The sequence below is a fragment of the Primulina tabacum genome, chromosome 9 (assembly GCF_025594145.1).
Source record: "Primulina tabacum isolate GXHZ01 chromosome 9, ASM2559414v2, whole genome shotgun sequence".
Lineage (NCBI taxonomy): Eukaryota > Viridiplantae > Streptophyta > Magnoliopsida > Lamiales > Gesneriaceae > Primulina > Primulina tabacum.
The window spans coordinates 35,038,830-35,056,580 of NC_134558.1; the positions used below are offsets into that span (position 1 = coordinate 35,038,830).

Sequence of the window (17,751 nt, forward strand, 5' to 3'; positions counted from 1 at the left end):
CACGCATGTTACCCAATAGAAATTAAATCTTATTATGTTTGATTTTTTACAAAATAAAATCCCACTTAACCAGATGTCGCACCGCACGTTTTTAAAACTTACATCACCGATATCTTACATATATTTGATTTTTTACAAAATAAAATCCCACTTAACCAGATGTCGCACCGCACGTTTTTAAAACTTACATCACCTATATCTTATATATATTTATATATATATATATATATATATACATATGATGTAATATTTGAACGGTTCCCAACCACGTTATGAATCTTATGATTAATGTTTATGAGAATATTTACATACATATGTATACGTACATATTAATGTTTATGAGAATATATACGTACATATTAATGTTTATGAGAATATATACGTACATATATATATACGCACATATAAAAGTTATTTCATTAATTATTAGATTGATTTGATTTTGTAATAAGAGTTTTAATTTGAATTACTTTGTTTAATTTTATTATTATTTGTTGATTAAAATTAGATAAATCAAAATATAATATTAATATGAATTTTTGAAGGATCTAACGGGTTCAACCCATTCAACTTCGGGTATAGTTTATGTTCTAACGGGTTGGGGTCGGTATGCGTCCCTGAAATTTTCAATGGGTCCAACATGTCAGGGATGAAGCATCGAATATTCTGACATTATGTATTTATATGCTCCTAATTTTCTACGAGAATAAAGAAATAATGTAGGGAAAAACTCGGGTTTGAGGCGTATTAAAAATACTTTCTTTTTAAGGTTTTATTTACTCTTAGTTGTTTAAGTTTGCTAATGAGTTTTGGCAGCAAATTACTCACGAGATACAACAATCCCTTCAATACAATGATATAGCAATCATATTGTATTGCAGAACATATATTTATAGATAGACAAAAATTGTAACGAAGAGTTGTGTGATTTCATGAATCACTGTGTCTTTCTATTAATGAATGTGTCTTTTCGTGAATGAATGTGTCTTTCCGTGAATTATGCATTCATTAACAATGCAACTTTTAATAAATAAATGATATAGATACATTTTGGAATCAAATGATACAGCTAAAAGACATAATAAAACAACCCAAAAGTTGTAAGAGTTGATTTGTAATAAAAGTTTATTTACCCATTCAAAGCAATTTACGTGAAGGGTTTTTTTTAACATAATATATCATTTGTAAATATATAAAATAGAATTTGTAATCTTTGAGCTAAAGTCAAAACTAAAATAGAATTTGTAATCCTTGTTTCACTGGGCTAAAGTCAAAAGTTGCTACACAAATATTTTGAATAATCTTAAAATTTTAAATCAATGAAACTTAATTTGTACGATTATGCTTATTGTCTTTGTCCCAAATTTATAGACTTGTTTGTTTTTTCAGAGTTAAAAAACAAATGCACCGTATATATTCGGGATATAATTTGACTTAAGTCGATCAGGATTCTGAAATATCTAATTTTATTTTTAAAAGTTAGATATGAATATTATTTCTTAATCTATAAACACAATATAATTTAATAAATAATGGAGGATAGTAAGAGTTTTATTATTTAATATCTTGGCAATGATGAATAATAAATAATCTTTTTTAAATGACAAATTTGTTAAATCTAAAACACAGAATTTGTAAACATTGTTTCTGCTAAAGTCAGAAGTCGTTAGTCTTAGTAAAAACGTTAATACACTTCACTCGGAAATTGCCCCAAAAATTGTGTGTAAATTCGCTACACACACTACGAAGCGGAAATAACCGATTTTGCTAGGGTTTCATTTTTCTGTGGCGTCGGCAGTCTGATGGCTGTGTCGAATAATCCTGTATCAAATTGTTTCTTCGTATCAAAAGAGCAAATGGATTTGGTGGTGCAAGTACCAAATAATCCTGGGTTCGATGCATCAGTTATGCAAAACAACCAAGTTGGACATCATGCAATTTCAGGTTATAATCGCGGATCGAACACGGTAGGTCATGTATCTGGAGACAAGGCATTTTTGCCAGTTAAACGAAAGGCTGACCTGAAACCTCTGATGAACAATTCTACTGCACAGCAACCGCTGCCGCCTGGCAAGCTCCCATCACACATGGGAGCTAATGTTGGTTCGACAAGACTTCTTCAGCCATCAGCACCCCAAAAGAGAGCTTCAACAATTCAGGCGAAGTTGGGGGCTCCTGATTTGCGAGCTCAACCTTTGGTGGATAAAAAACTGATGCAAAGCAAATCGACAACCGGCAAGGATGGCTCTGAAGCTGTAAGGTCCAAAATGAGGGAATCTTTAACTGCTGCACTATCTTTGGCAGATATGAACCAACACAAGGTTTTGAATACCCAGGAAAACCAAATTAATTCACATAACACACATCAGATGCCTATGGATTCGAAAGTTTCTGAATCCAATTTGGCTACGAGAGGGCTTGTCGTGGGCTGTTCTTCTGAGGAACTTTCATTAAAAAGAGATGTAGTTGGTGCAACCAATGATTGTCGAGTGTTATCTGATGAGCTTCCTACAAGTGGAAACAGGGGGGATGATGGTCAGGCTTTCCAGGATTTCCAGTATGGCTCCATTTTACCCGATGAGGACATTCCTTTTGGTGATAGTTTCTTTCCTAAAGATGACCTTTTACAGGGAAATGGACTTTCTTGGGCATTCGACTTTGATGTCCAGATGAGGGAAGGACTGGAGGTTCAAGATTCAGAAAAGCTCAAGCCTGTTGAAGAGGAAATTATGGGTCGCAGTGACAGGAGTGTTGTAGAGATTCCAACACCGGAGAATGTGGCTGTTAGAATCGAGTCTGAACTGTTTAAACTATTTGGTGGTGTGAACAAAAAGTACAAAGAGAAGGGCAGGTCTCTTTTGTTCAATCTGAAAGATCGTAGTAACCCAGAACTGAGAGAACAGGTCATGTCAGGTGAAATATCTCCCGAGAAATTATGCTCCATGTCGGCAGAAGAGCTTGCTTCCAAGGAGTTATCAGAGTGGCGCATGGCAAAAGCAGAAGAGATGGCCCAAATGGTAGTTTTGCCTGATATAGAAGTTGATATTAGACGTTTGGTTAAGAAAACACACAAGGGTGAATATCAATTAGAAATTGAGCGTGATGATGGAGTTTCTGCTGAAGTTTCTGGCGGAACTACTGTACTAACACAACCTCATCCACAAAAGAAGATTGAAACTGGTTCTCCTTCAGTGGCAAGTCCTAAAGATAAAGAAATTGTTGCAGGTCAGAAGAGTTCAGAAAATCAAGATTTTTCAGGTAGCCTGATCATTCCAACTGATGGGACTGATTTAATGCAAGGAATGATGGTTGATGAATTGAAGGATGCAGAATTTCTACCTCCAATTGTTTCGCTGGATGAGTTCATGGAGTCTCTAGATTCTGAACCTCCTTTTGAGAATTTATCTCCAGACGCTGCACGTAAGACCCTTGTGACACACAAAGAAAGCCCCAAGGTTGTCAACTCTCGGGCTCCTGATCATGCTTCAGTTTCTCCAAAAGATGCTTCTCCCAAAAATTCAGACGTTGTCAAGAAGCTCAAAGTCATGAATGCGAAATCAAGTGGGAATCCTGCAGGGCATAAATTTCTTCCTAGTTATGCATCAAGGGTTAACTACATCTGGAAGGGCATACTTCAGCTAAATATATCAACATCAATCAATGTTGGTGGCATATTTCAAAGGTTTGCTATTTTATAGGTGGACAGCCTAAATAATGACCATTGATTCATGCTGTGTTATTTGTATGTGACTGTGCTACTCTAGAGTTTTACGGTAGATTGCATGAAGTAAATTGGCAAGTAATTTGTGCACGATTCCAGTTACCTATGAAATATTTACCCCCTTTTTAACTTACAATGTAGAATTAAGAGCCTTTTTGGCTAAGCTTCTAAGTTATTTGAAAGTTCATTATGAAAGCTCTTAAACAAGATTTTATTTTATAATAATAGTAAAAACTGTTAAGATCTTATAAAATCTTTTTAGAAGAGTGGAGATCATACCAATTTATTTTCATCATATTATAAGTTCTATTCTAAATAATCTCAATCTTATTTTATTTTCTGAATTATCTTCAAATCCATTATTATCGGTCCTTTTGTCGCATATTTTATTCCTCTTGAACTCGTTTGATCTAAATGGTTTGAGAGCTTAATTATAAAATATAAGATACAATATGAGAACCTTTAAATTGAAATATTTTATATTTTCTTAAAGTGTGTAAGATACTTGAAACGAGTCTAGCCAGTCAAGTCTCTAAATCTTAGAATGTGTAACACTACTCTTTTCCTTCACAGTAAGCTAAGCTTTTGGTTGAGTTCTCTTTGTTCCCATCCTTGAACTCTTATCCTTTTTGTAGTGTCTGAAGATTGCTGATGACTTTATATTGTGGTCTATCTTTAGTTGAGGTGTAAAGGAATTGTGATTTACTACTAGATGCAAGTTTGTTCAAATTTTGTGTGTTAGATTCTCGGTGAACAAATTGTGAACTGTTACTGTTAGAACAATAGATTCTTCTCTTTTTCACTTCTCCAATTGCATTGTGTTTGTACGTTTGTCATGCAGATACGTCAGTATTGCCTGATATGCATGTTTGATCATAAAATTCATCTGAAGTTATCAAGAAAGTTGATGTAGTTTTGTACCTCATTGATTTCCCTCATTTATTCATTTTCTATCAACAGTGGTGAGAAGACATCTACCAAGGAGTGGGCCACCTCTCTTGAGATCAAGGGACGAGTTAGACTTGACTCGTTTGAAAAATTTCTTAGAGAGCTCCCTATGTCTCGAACTCGTGCAGTCATGGTATACCGAGGCCTCTTCTTCCTCTTCTCTACAACTAATCTGTGCCACCTGTTTTTCTTAACTTTGACCTTATGTTTTTGTATTGGTCCACATGACCTCTTATTGGTTATGTGTAGTGGTGTTTATCTCGTATTAGTGTGGATGTACAATAGCAGTTTGGATCGAAAATTTGCGAGACGGCTAGTTGTTCAGGATAAATATTTTTTCTCCAGCTTGCGTCCTTTCTATGCATAATCAAAAGAAATATATGCTTAAGCAAAAGAAAAAATTAGATTATAACGTTAACCTCGTGTGTTGGAAGCAAGTGCTTGCCACAAATAATTTGAACTAGGACGCGAGGTGATGCGATCTTTCTTTTGACAATGTATATCAGTTTCACCAAACAAAACCTTTGATACACAAGTCCCTTAAAGAGAAATTATCATATAAAATGTTGGAGCCTGTTTCCGTTTTGTGCTTTTTTGCCTAAATATGGACACTGTCATCCTTATTTGACGTAGTTTCAATCCAATTTAAAACTGTCAATGGATGGCATGGTAATTCCGAATGCTGCTAACGCGTACATAGTTGAAACTAATACAAGAATTGAATCATATAATTAACACGTGAAAATTCGGAATATGCTTTGTGAATGACGTCTTAAATTTTAAATTTTATTTTCGGAAGTGAAAAAAAGAAGTAAAGAATCCATCTTCAAGCATTAATGTTAGGTAGACGCTTACGTATAAATTTCATTTTGCTTCTTGAATTCATTAATAAAACTATTCTATCTTCAGGTTCTGGAGTTCGTTTTGGGCGACAAATCATCTAAGACTCCCCAGACCAGCCTTTCTGAGGTAACATACATATTATTATAAATTTATGTGGGCTACGCCAAGTGTTGCTGTTTCATTTTGTGAACGTAATTCTATTCTTTATGAAGGCTATCGATTCTTTTGCTGCGGACGAGAGGCTAGGTTATGCCGAACCATCGGCTGGCGTCGAGCTTTATCTATGCCCTCGGACTTCAAGAATGACCAATATGATTAACGAACACATGCCCAAGAAACAATCCGAGACTGATATCCCTATCGAAAATGGACTATTAATTGGTGTAGTTGTGTGGAGAAGGGCTCATAAAAGCAACATAGTATCACCTAATAACTCATCTTCATACAACAAACACAGCTTGAAAAAACAATCTCTCGACTCTCCTAAGAAGATGCAAGATTCATCGAATGCTAAAGTTAACGATAATGCAGAGACTAGAGCTTTTGCATCCGCTTCAACTAACGTTGTACGCTCCACAATGATGTCTCAACCCGATGAGGAAGATGATGTACCACCTGGGTTTGGCCCGATAGCTTCTGCCCAGTCAGCGAAAGCTGATGATGACTTGCCCGAATTCAATTTTGCTGGGCATTTGAACCCATCCGTGGCCCGGATTTCACCACAAGATTTGCATAATCGTGATGTGAATTCAGCTCAACGTTCAGTAGATCAAGTTAGAGAGCTTATTAAAAAATATGGCCAAAGCGGTGGTAGTGCACCGAGTAGGAGCATGGTAGATGATAGACCCCTCGGTATTAAACCATGGAATGACGATGATGATGACATTCCTGAGTGGCAGCCGCAACTACCAAATCAGCTGCACAACCAGCCCTATCAGGTGGCTCAAAGCCACAGGCAGCCGTTGCAGGTGCCCCTTCCAAATCAACTTATGGTTGACATGCCGAGCCAGCAACCACCTCGGGGATGGGAGGGGCCACCTTCAAGTGGCGGGTGGGTGACCCATCAGCTTCCCCCTGGGCCCCAACGTGACGGGAGATGGAAACGTTACTGACTGAAACATGATAACAAAATAACTTCTTGTATATAATCGTGTTTTAATTTATGATATATTTTGTCTTAGGACTTGGGTTGGTGACTACATGTGTTTTAATTGTTGGTTTATTCTGACCTTTCTGGTATTTGTTCAAAGCTTTAATTAATTTCGTCACTATTTCATAAATTTTGTGAGAGAGACGTTTCACTGAAGGACTACAACTATGACAATAACCTTCATAAAGAATATAGAAAGCATATGAATTCAACACATGCACACATGTATGTTAGCGAAGCACCAGCTATCAACCCTTTTTCCTTCTCATACAATATGCAGGAAAATCCCAGAAATAAGCCACAAAAAGAACAGCTACTGCTATCCCACTGATCTAATTGTTTATTTACAACTATCAAGTTCGTTTGCACACAAAGGTATTAAATTCAAATCAGGGAATAACCATGCATTAAAACACTTGGCTCGTATACCAAATATATTGATGAGCAACTATCACCATGACAAACAACTATAACTCACAACAATGATGGTAAAGGAATCTTTCAAACTTCCACACAAGCTCAATTATTGGATTCAGAGAGGGCCGTTGTGGCACATTCAACTACTCTTTGCAATAGTCATGAAATCGAATTAATGTGTGAGATTGGTCCTCCGATATTATTGAACCACCACATTGTATAAAAATGTACAACTCAACCATGTTTTGGTGAGCTGTGGGTCAGGGTCTGGGCATATATGCTTGCTAAGGCTTGTCCCCCAATTTGAGTCTCATTTGGCTTCACACAACTTCACAAGTGCGAAAACATGCTTTTCCTTTCCTTGAAGATGTAACAACCAAAGATCAAGTCTTATGTATCACCAGCCTTCTTTAAGTTGGACACACAAATTCATTTCACTGAAGATACGTACCAAAATGGTCATGCAGTTCATGCATGCCAAATTGCCATATTTGGTTCCTTCTCTCCCTTTCTGCAATCTGGTGGTACTTGCTTATATTATTTCATCCATTTCCTGATGATAAAAGAACGCAAAGTTAGAGATTAACAATGGCATTCCTATGAAGTGATATGCAAAGATTTCATTAGTGGGATTAGCATCATTCACGTTAATTATAGCAGTCCTACCATAACCATGTCTGACACCTAGGAAGAAAAAAATAAAGTTACTGACAGAAATTAACTGGTTCTTCGTTTACTATATTATTATTTATTACAATAATAATAATATTAAATTACAATAATAATAATAATAAATAATTTTAATTAATAATAGTGGTAATAATACTATTGTTGATTATTACTAAAATATTTATTATTTAAATTATTACGTTTAATACTAATATTTATAAATCTGAAAATATTTATAATAATAATAATTTACAAAAAAAATTTATTGCATTATTTTTATGGTATTATGTCATTTTTTGTTATATAAAAAATATCTTATAATACCAAATAATCAATATATTTAAGTTCAATTGTCTTATTTTATTCAAACACTTTAACAAAATAAAATATTACATCTTATAAACTCCTAAAACAACTTATAATATATTGAAATTTATAAGTTGTTTTAAATAAATTTAATCAAAATGACATTTATGTAAACTCCTAAAACAACTTATAATATATTGAAATTTAAAGGTTATTTTTAATAAATTAATCAAAATGACATTTATGTATATTCGGGACACGTTATATAGGAGATAAATCTAAAAAATTCAAGGCCGTTTAGCACCTTGCTCTTACATATTAGGTTTAAATTTTTTGAATAAAATAGATATGGATAATTCTAATTTGCTAAAGAAAAAAGTTGAGAAAAGGGTTTAAATTATACGTGATAATAAATTGACACCATATACATTGATTTGATTGGTATCCAGCATGAAAAAAAGGAAAATCTAACGTTTACATATTATTCCAGCAATAGAATCAATAAACTAAAGCAACCAAATTGTAACCAAGAAAACATTTTGTTCAACCCATATCACATATCAAGAATGTGGTGTCGAACACTTGAACTTGCTGCAATTTGTCTCATACTGAAAACTATTTGCCATATGCGAAATCATTAAAGGTAACAAAGTATAATCTAAATAAAAAGTGAAGGGGACCAATTTTTAGGTATCAATAAAACGAGGCATACACAAAGTGAGGCTCCCTCCATTGGTAATGAAACCAGGCAGAATATTTCTTCGTAGAAGTCTCATACTTTATACGGCGCTATTTCGCAGATTGACAGTTGCTTCGATAAGGGAACTCGAAATGGTTTGACCAACTTCGGCTTTGCAGAGTGGACATGATGCATTGATTCTCAGCCATTTGTCGACACACTCCTTGTGAAAGAGATGCAAGCAAGGCAGCTCTCTCAGTTCATCATTATTTAGGTACTTGGCTAAGCAGATACAGCATGCCTGTTGATCAGAAAAACCAAAGTTACTTTTCAGGGTTCGACTGAAGGGCCACATACGGCAGGAACATAATGCAATTTAAATAAATGAGTCAAGAAGATAATGTACTTCAGAATACATGCAGATGTGGTTGACAGAAGTAGAAGCAATGAGGCTCGAATCCATAACAGTTTACGGAGATGAATTAGATTTCAAATGATCTCCAACCTCATATTTTCATTAACGAAGAAAATGGGGGGACAAAGCAGTCAATCATTGAAATCAAGCCATTTTCATCGACAAAATTTAATAATTCAGTAGAATAAAATGAATCATACTGCATCCTCTCCTGATATTGCACGCTCGTTCTCTGTTCCAACAGCCACTGTCCCACCTTCACCTGCACCAGAGACGCTGTCCTTGCTCTTATTTTTCTTGACTTTAAATTTATAAGTTGGCAGAGTACTAATAGACTCTGGAGTAGCTCCTCTATTCTGAGACAAATCTTCTCTGAAGCCCAGGACCGAAAATAAACAAGGAAGGCAGCAGCAAATTGTAGCACAGAGAATGAAAGGCATTGCATAGCCAATACAACTAAATGTGAGAAATACTATGCATAACCTGCGAGTGAAAAAGTTCCAAAAAAAGTGTGAATTTAAAAAGAAACAAATCTCATTGTGAGTATGCTAAGAAAATGTAGCGTATTCTAGAAGTACCTGTACACGTTTGGGGCTTCAGTGGATGAAGAGTGCCCTCCAAAAATCCAGACATTCCCAACAACAAACCAAACAGCAAAGAAACAATCCAAACCCATCTTTAAGTATTCGATGAACACCTTAAGCCTTCAAAAATAAGAATGGAAAATTAGTTCCCCACAATGTAATTATCAACTTCACTGTCCCAAACCATTAAGTTCAACATGAATAATTTGGTGATGCATATGCAGCAGTTACCTAGAACTTGGTAAACCATTACTTTGAGTGCCTCTGGTTGCTGTACCAGTTGACCGGCGATCTTCTCCTCCAACGACTCTCCCCGTCAAAGAGCCAGTCATAGAGTTTCCCTGAGAAGAATCCTGACGAAGTTGAAATGAAACCTGTTCAGAACCCTGGTTCCGATATTTAAAACGCCAACATAGAAGAGGGAGAATCGCCAAACAGCCAGATGCATAACCCAATATCCATGTTTTCAAAGGAGCACCTGGTTTTTCGTGCTTTGAAAGAGACAACACAATAATAGCTGCAATAATTTGGCTTAAAGTCAACAGTAGCTCAACTGATATCCATAAACCAGAATTCAGTGGACTCCTTTGGCGGCCACGATTATTTCCTCTTCGCATCTGTGATGAGTTCCTTGTGTTTGATCCATTGGCAGTAAAAATCGGGGTTTGATAAACAGGAACTCTTGAGCTAGCACTCGGTTGATTCTCACTATGTTGCAGCTCCAAGGCCCCAAACGGCCTGTCATGGGAGAAACTAGACGAAGAAGCGTCACTGCTACTAGTAATTTCAATAACATGTTGATTATCATTGTGGTTATCGGCTCGCTCCATTAACATAAAGACTTTCTTGGCTTGGCTTTTATGTTGAATTCCCAATAAGGGCAGAGCCATCCAAGTCCATCGAACGGACACGGCAACAAACCGAGGACATGGGACAATAGGCTAGTGAAAATATCTTCAGACCCCTTCCTATCAATGCCAAAACTGAATGCCTGATAGGATTAAGTCACTCAAATACCGTGGATTCCGACACTTCACCCAGCATACATAATCATTTCTCCAGGACCCTGGTCAAGTAACACAAGGCAGGATATTGAAAACCACCTCATTCAGTCAGGATATTTCAATAATGAAACCTTCCTCAATTGAAAAGGAAACAAAAGTTTCACAATATTTTTTCTTATCGTTTTAATACATTTTCAGGAAACTGAACAATTACCATGATAACAAACAGCTACACCTCTTCAAGAATAATAATCCGTCAACGCAAAAGGACAGATCAAAACAACAAAAATCGTAGCCTAATACTAATACCAACACACAGAAAATCACGTGCTTATAAATTCAATCTACAAACAATACACCCATATGAGCAGCAGCATCAGTCACATGTTCTTATCAAAACCTTAATATTTAAATTAACACATCATTTCATAATAAATTCTATCATTTTGGAATTCAAATTGAGAACAATTTCCAAATTCCACAACTCAGGAAACCAAAATCCCTAGTAGCAATAAATCGTTGAGCAAGCATTTCATACGCGTCCGTCATAAATAACAAAATCTCTGAAATGAAAAGTCCACAAATAAATTCAAACCAAAACAAAATAAAATTATTTACAAAATAGCTAAAAAAGACGTAACTTGAAAATTCTGCAGATAAATTATACACATTCAAGCGAACAAAATTCATGATTCTGACCAATGTTTCGATGAATCGAAGATTTGAGTGACCAAATGAAAAATCTGTCAAGCTTTTCTCTAAAAGATAGCTCTAAATCGTTCATTTCGAAGACTCTTAGATTGTTGTCGAAATATTATTACACAAAATGCGAATACCTCACTATCATCTATTTAATTTTATTTTTATTTATTTTTAAGGGGTTCATTTTTTTTTTATTTTCTGAAAAATGTAATATTGGGATAATTTTTAAACTTTATAATTTTTTATTTCCAAATTATGGATAATAGTTATTTTAAAAATAAAATTTTCATATCATAATTATTATAAATATCTTTAGCTATATTTGAAAATTTTATTATATTTTATTTTCTCGTTATTACGAAAATTGAAGTGTTTCAAAATAAATTCAACATGTGTTTAGAACAAAAAAATTTGATATAAAAATTGAATCAATTTGATAACAATAATAAGATATTGACAAAAAAAAACTTATGTGAGACGATTTCACGGGTCTTATTTTGTGAGACAGATCTTTTATTTAAGTCATTCATTAAAAAATATTACTTTTTATGTTAAGTGTATTACTTTTATTATGAATATCATTATAGTTGATCCGTCTAACAGATAAAGATTCGTGAGACTGTCTCACAAGAGATCTACTGTATCATATATTACTATATTAATCAAATTAACTTTTGATTTCTAAAGTACGGAAATAAAAATATTTTACTTGAGCTACCCGAATGTCAAATCTATCTAAATTACAATCAAATTAAGTTTCTAAAATTATCGTAATTTAACTATGTATTATGATAAATAAATTGTTTATTTGGAGGTCGAATTGTTTCTATTTAAGTTTGGATATTTATTTTAATCTATACTACTTTATTAAGTTTGAGGCACTTAAAGTAACTAACTTTGGTGTCATGGTCTGTTTTAGTAATTATATATATTAATAAAATGTTAAAACTTTAATGCAAGTTATACGTGATTTAGTGGATAGAATCATTGTTTTTTGGGTTCAGGTTATAGTTTCAATTCTCGCTGATGAGGTCATTTTTTTTATTCTTTTATTTTTTATTTTATTTTTTAATTTATATATCAAAATTACAGTGTAGTCCCTCACTATTTTTTATAATTATATTTTGATCCTCATTTAAATGTAAATCAAATGAATTATAAAAAATATTATACAAGCACGCAACGCGTGCGTCAGTGCACTAGTTTCAATTAATTGTTTGGCTTTCGAATCATTTTATGTAAACAACATTTTAGTTGTTAGAATTAGATTTTTTTTGTCAATACAATTTATAAGATGATGAACAAAGAAGACTATTTCTTTTTTCTTCTTTTTTTCTTTTTTTTTTTAAAAAAACAGCAATCTCACTTTATTGGATAGAAGTCGAAGCCTTTATTCTCAAAATCATAATAAGCGATCGTTCAAAGATGTTAATGATTCTCACTATTATATGATTATATTATTATTATTATTATTATTATTTTATCACAAGACACGCGGGTGATTCGAACTCGAGAAATCAGCTAATCTGATAGGGGGTGAGACAACAGGGCTACAAGTCCGGTCTCAGATGATTATATTATTAATAAGATAAAGAAAGATAAATACAATCGGCTCGATTCGATATAAAAATATTTACTTTAGATAAAATATTTGCGGCTTAATTAGTTGATATATTTACGAAAATAAAATTAAAGTGAGAAGTCCGAATAAAAATATGAAGGTGAATAATCGAGAGCCGCAACAGCCAAATCATGGTTGACATCACAATTGGCGAATCAATTTTGTGAAATGTGAAAATCAAATAGTTCCATTTTCACGTTCTTCTTCACATGCGAAAGTTTATTACGACATCCACAACGGTGGGTATTATCCGAGCCATGCCATCCAGATATCTTCTCCGTTGAAATATTCACCATTGCACACCATTGATTTGTGTGCCACAATAATATCCAGTTACAAATTTGTAACCGGATATTATAATTTTTTTTTAATTTCTTAAAACAAGAGTGATTGAGACGCGCTTGTTTTTTGGGTCGAGTTTTTTTTGGGTCGAGATGGATAGAGTTTTTTTTTTTGGTCGATTTTTTTTTTTTTTTGATCAAGTTGGGTCGAGGTGAAGCAATTGTGAAGAGCTCGGGAGCTTGGGTCCCCAAGCTCTTCACAATTGTGAGGAGTTTGGGTGGGTCGAGGTGAACCAGTTTTATTTTTTTTTTCACTTTTTTTATTATTTATTTAATTATATTTGATTGTGAAATATTTATTTAATTATATTTGACTGTGACAGTGGGACCCATAAATATTTGGTTGGTGTGATATTTGATTGTGAAATATGAGATATTTGAGTATAGAAATATTTGATTGATGATGTGGATTATGGGGTCCACAAATATTTGAAAGAAATATTTTTATTATTATGGATGACCTTAGTTTTAAATCAGCTCTAAATCTTTATATATACTCGTTACCAACCACACACATCGCGTGTACAAATTTTTTTTATCATTATCGATGGACTAAAGAGTAATTTGACAATTTATGGAGTGACTAAATTGATATTTGAATTGTTGAATTAACAAAAAATAAAAAATAAAAGTGTGTGTTGAAATTTAAAAAAAAAACAAAATAACAAAAAACAAAAGTGTAATATTAATATCATATAAGGGTAAAATTGGAAAAAAATTGATGTCCTCATAAGTAGTTATTATCATGTGCTCAATCTTAATAAAATAGAATAGATAGAATATATTCACAGTTTTGAATTTTAAATTACCAAATATAGTGGTGACATGACAAATCAGGACCCAGCACTTCAGTTTGGTTGGTGATTTTCACTGTTGAGCGACACATTTTTACCGGTTGGTGATTTTCAACGTCTCGGATTGTTTCACCCTGCCCGTGCAGGCAACGGCTCGGATCACTCCTGTGGAGTGATCCGGGTCCAACTACACGTAAAAAAAAAAAAATTTGATTCGAAAAAATTCAAACTTTTGGATCCACACTTGCGGACACTGCCTGCAGGATAGGGTCAAGTAAACCCAGTTTTTGGCTTGAAAACACAGATGAAAATCTCTTGAAATGTCAATGGGATCTTCAATCTGAATCCACACACACAACCAAACCCAAAATCCAAGAAAATTTATTGCTTCAGCCCATCTCTCTTTTCCAACATTTCAACGCCCATTAGTGTCAAATTTGCATTATCAATCCTTTGTGCAATCGCCTCAGGCACAATCAAAGATTCTAATTTTTCCCTTGTGTTGTTCTTTTTTTTTTTTTAATCTCATTTTCTCTATATTTATATCGAGGAATCTAAGATTTTTCATTCATGTGCTCCTCATGCTCTAATAGCCATTTGTAGATTGGTTGGCTTTCAGACGAATGCGTAAATGTCTAAGGTTTATTTTGTTAATTATTGTTCCTAAAATGGTGGGGTGTTGGTAGATTTTGCTTGATCCATCTGAAAAGTGTGGCATGCGTTAATGTGATTTCTAGTGTTTGTTTATATCTATCTTTTTTTTTTTAATTTTGTTAGGAACTTGTTTCAAGATCTCACTTTTGTACATTATGCTGTAATTTATGGTTGGGGATTCTCATCCTAGGGGGCTCTTTTTCCAGATCCCCAAGTTTAAAAAGTATCATGCCTTTAGATTGAAACCGTGAACTTCCTGTTTTTATTGTCCAAATTTTCAATCTTTATCGAATTGAAAACCCCGAAATGTTGAAGCAAATTCTCAATAAACTCCCCCGGAAATCCCAGAAGCCAGATCAAGATTCATCTAGGAACCCTAGCTTGGGCGCTAATGTGTCATCTCAGGCTTCGAGCCAGGCCAATGAAGCGAACACTGCTGCTAAACGGGCCTCAGCTGCTGCAATCTTTCCATCTAATGTGATTGCTGGAATTGAGCCACTGCTAGCCTTCAAGGATGTTTCAAGTTCCGAAAAAATGAATCTTTTCATTAGTAAGGTAAGTCTTTGCTGTGTGGCCTTTGATTTCACGGATCCAGCCAAAAGTGTTCAGGAAAAGGAGATTAAGCAAGCGACGCTGCTTGAGCTGGTGGATTTTGTGTCACAGAATCCACCGAAATTCTCGGAGCCTGCAATTTTAGCTTCTTGCAAAATGTGCTCCATAAATTTTTTCCGTGCTTTCCCGCCTAATCGTCGGTTGAGTAATAAAAGTTCAAGTGAGAATGATAACGATGATGAGCCCACATTTCAGCCCGCTTGGTCACACTTGCAGATAGTGTATGATTTCTTGCTCAAGTTTGTGACTTCCACTTCGTTGGAAGCTAAGGCCGGAAAGAAGTACATTAATCATTCCTTCATTTTGAAAATTATTGAGTTGTTTGATTCGGAGGATCCTAGAGAAAGGGACTGTTTAAAAGCGGTTCTGCATAGGATTTATGGGAAGTTTATGGCCCACCGGCCATTTTTAAGAAAGGGTATAAGCAATGTGTTCTATAGATTTGTGTTCGAGACAGAGAAGCATAATGGGATTGCTGAATTGTTGGAGATTTTTGGGAGTGTTATCACGGGATTTGCATTGCCTTTAAAGGAGGAGCATAAGATATTTCTTTGTAGAGCATTGATTCCACTGCACAAACCGAAGTCATTGGGGGTTTATTTTCAGCAGCTCTCATATTGCGTGATTCAGTTTATTGAAAAGGAACCTGTGTTGGCTTGCAGTGTAATTGAGGGGCTGTTGAGATATTGGCCGATTATAAATAGCCAGAAGGAGGTGATGTTTTTAGGTGAGTTGGAGGAGATTCTTGAATTGATCAACATGGCTGAGTTTCAAAAAATCATGGTTCCTTTGTTCTGGCGCATTAGGCACTGCATTAATAGCTATCATTTTCAGGTAACTTTCCCTTTTTTTTCTTTGTATCTTTAATTTGTCATGGCATTAAAATTGACCAGCAAACGTTCAATGCTTTTTAGCTTTTGTGACTATGTTACACGTTCATAGGTGTGTTTCTTATATGAATCTTCACGTCAGTTTATATCAGTACAGTGGTTTAAGAAGATGCTAGTTTGAAGCTGGAATTCTCAATAATTTTCAGGAATTGCTCCATTGAGTCCGTATGTTTGCTAAATTCCTCAGGAGCCCTTAAACCACAATTATCACTAATGTCATTGCCCTGTGTTTATATCCGGAATCTGTCATTGAAATAACCTATAGAAGACTAGGATTTTGTGCGTCTCCTTTTGGAGTCTGTCCCAATAAGCTTTATTAAACTCTCAAGGTGGATAAATGACTGCTCATGAGAATGTGCAGAAATATTTGGTAGCTGATACAAGATTACTTTAATATCTAGATGCAAATATATTAAAACAGGAGGATGTTAAATTGCAATTAATCAAACAGCCCCCCGTTGGTTGAGCTATTGATTTTCATTGTCATGTGGTTGAGTCACATCAAGTTTGTGCGGATGTAAATAGAAGGAATTTTGGGTTTATGTTATTTCTATAGGATTCTAGGGAATTTGGAATTTAACGAGATTAGGAAGTTTGAGATTATGTTTGTATTCGATAACTATTAGTGCATGGTCGCATGGAGCTCAAACCAAATTGGGTTCTCTACGAAATAACTCCGAATTTAATATAAATTCATTGTATTATTACATTTCAGGTAGCTGAGAGGGCTCTGTTTCTTTGGAACAACGACGGAATCATCAATCTAATCACGCATAACCGCCACATTATACTGCCAATAATATTCCCAGCTCTGGAATCCAATGCGAAAAACCACTGGAACCATGCCGTCCTGAACTTAACCCTAAACGTGAAAAAGATGCTCGTAGATATGGATGATGCCCTAGTCTTATCTTGCTCATTTAATTGCCAAGAAGCGCAAGATACTTCAAACTTGGCCGTTGAAAGGCGGAAGGAAATTTGGGACCCTCTGAAAAACACAGCTAGTCTTCAGCCAATGCCAATGGTTGGAAATACCGCTGTTCTGGTAACTCATTGAACCCGTGACCTTTGTAGCTGTCTGGCTTGTGTCCTGGAATAGGTTTGTGCGTTATGCTAAGTTTTTTGGTCTTGCAGGGCCAAATGGTAGATCTGTTGTATAATCTAATCTGTCTGCTGGGGTTTTGTTGTGAAATGGTAGTGTTAGGAATGTATTTTGCGAGATTACTGTCGAACACTCTTGCCTCTGTCAATATCATTGTCAAAGGCAAGAGCCTCTCTCGCCTTTGGTCGCCACAGATGAGGACTCCCAGACGCAACGATTCACTAAAGCGAGTCTCTTTTTATTTCTCATCAAACGAATGGCAATTACTTGTTTAAAACCCAAACCCTAGCAACCCAGCA

General features: G+C 34.9%; 3 protein-coding genes across 7 annotated transcripts; 2 read left to right on the forward strand and 1 right to left on the reverse strand.

The window, feature by feature from the left end:
• The first annotated feature begins 1,764 nt into the window (after positions 1-1,764).
• LOC142555517 (uncharacterized) lies at positions 1,765-6,740 on the forward strand. The gene is made up of 4 exons (XM_075666414.1): positions 1,765-3,682; positions 4,682-4,802; positions 5,579-5,638; positions 5,725-6,740. Exons 1-4 carry the CDS (start codon positions 1,803-1,805, stop codon positions 6,622-6,624), a joined length of 2,961 nt encoding a protein of 986 aa, XP_075522529.1. The 5' UTR covers positions 1,765-1,802; the 3' UTR covers positions 6,625-6,740.
• Positions 6,741-8,507: 1,767 nt separating this feature from the next.
• On the reverse strand, positions 8,508-11,561 carry LOC142555518 (E3 ubiquitin-protein ligase At1g63170-like). Of its 4 annotated transcripts, XM_075666419.1 has the most exons (6): positions 11,436-11,547; positions 10,951-11,299; positions 9,964-10,798; positions 9,727-9,852; positions 9,349-9,631; positions 8,508-9,034 (listed from the first exon to the last, which is right to left on the reverse strand). In XM_075666419.1, exons 3-6 carry the CDS (start codon positions 10,620-10,622, stop codon positions 8,834-8,836), a joined length of 1,269 nt encoding a protein of 422 aa, XP_075522534.1. In that variant the 5' UTR covers positions 10,623-10,798; positions 10,951-11,299; positions 11,436-11,547; the 3' UTR covers positions 8,508-8,833. The 4 variants fall into 4 exon arrangements, with proteins under 4 accessions (XP_075522534.1, XP_075522530.1, XP_075522532.1 ...); XM_075666415.1 differs by lacking the exon at positions 10,951-11,299 and having other exon boundaries at positions 11,436-11,561; XM_075666417.1 differs by lacking the exon at positions 10,951-11,299 and having other exon boundaries at positions 11,378-11,546.
• Positions 11,562-14,229: 2,668 nt separating this feature from the next.
• On the forward strand, positions 14,230-17,582 carry LOC142555519 (serine/threonine protein phosphatase 2A 57 kDa regulatory subunit B' kappa isoform-like). Of its 2 annotated transcripts, none has more exons than XM_075666420.1 (3): positions 14,230-14,294; positions 14,479-16,294; positions 17,066-17,582. In XM_075666420.1, the coding sequence occupies exons 2-3, from the start codon at positions 15,155-15,157 to the stop codon at positions 17,405-17,407; spliced, it is 1,482 nt and encodes a 493-aa protein (XP_075522535.1). In that variant the 5' UTR covers positions 14,230-14,294; positions 14,479-15,154; the 3' UTR covers positions 17,408-17,582. The 2 variants fall into 2 exon arrangements, with proteins under 2 accessions (XP_075522535.1, XP_075522536.1); XM_075666421.1 differs by having other exon boundaries at positions 14,234-14,272; positions 14,470-16,294.
• Positions 17,583-17,751: the final 169 nt, after the last annotated feature.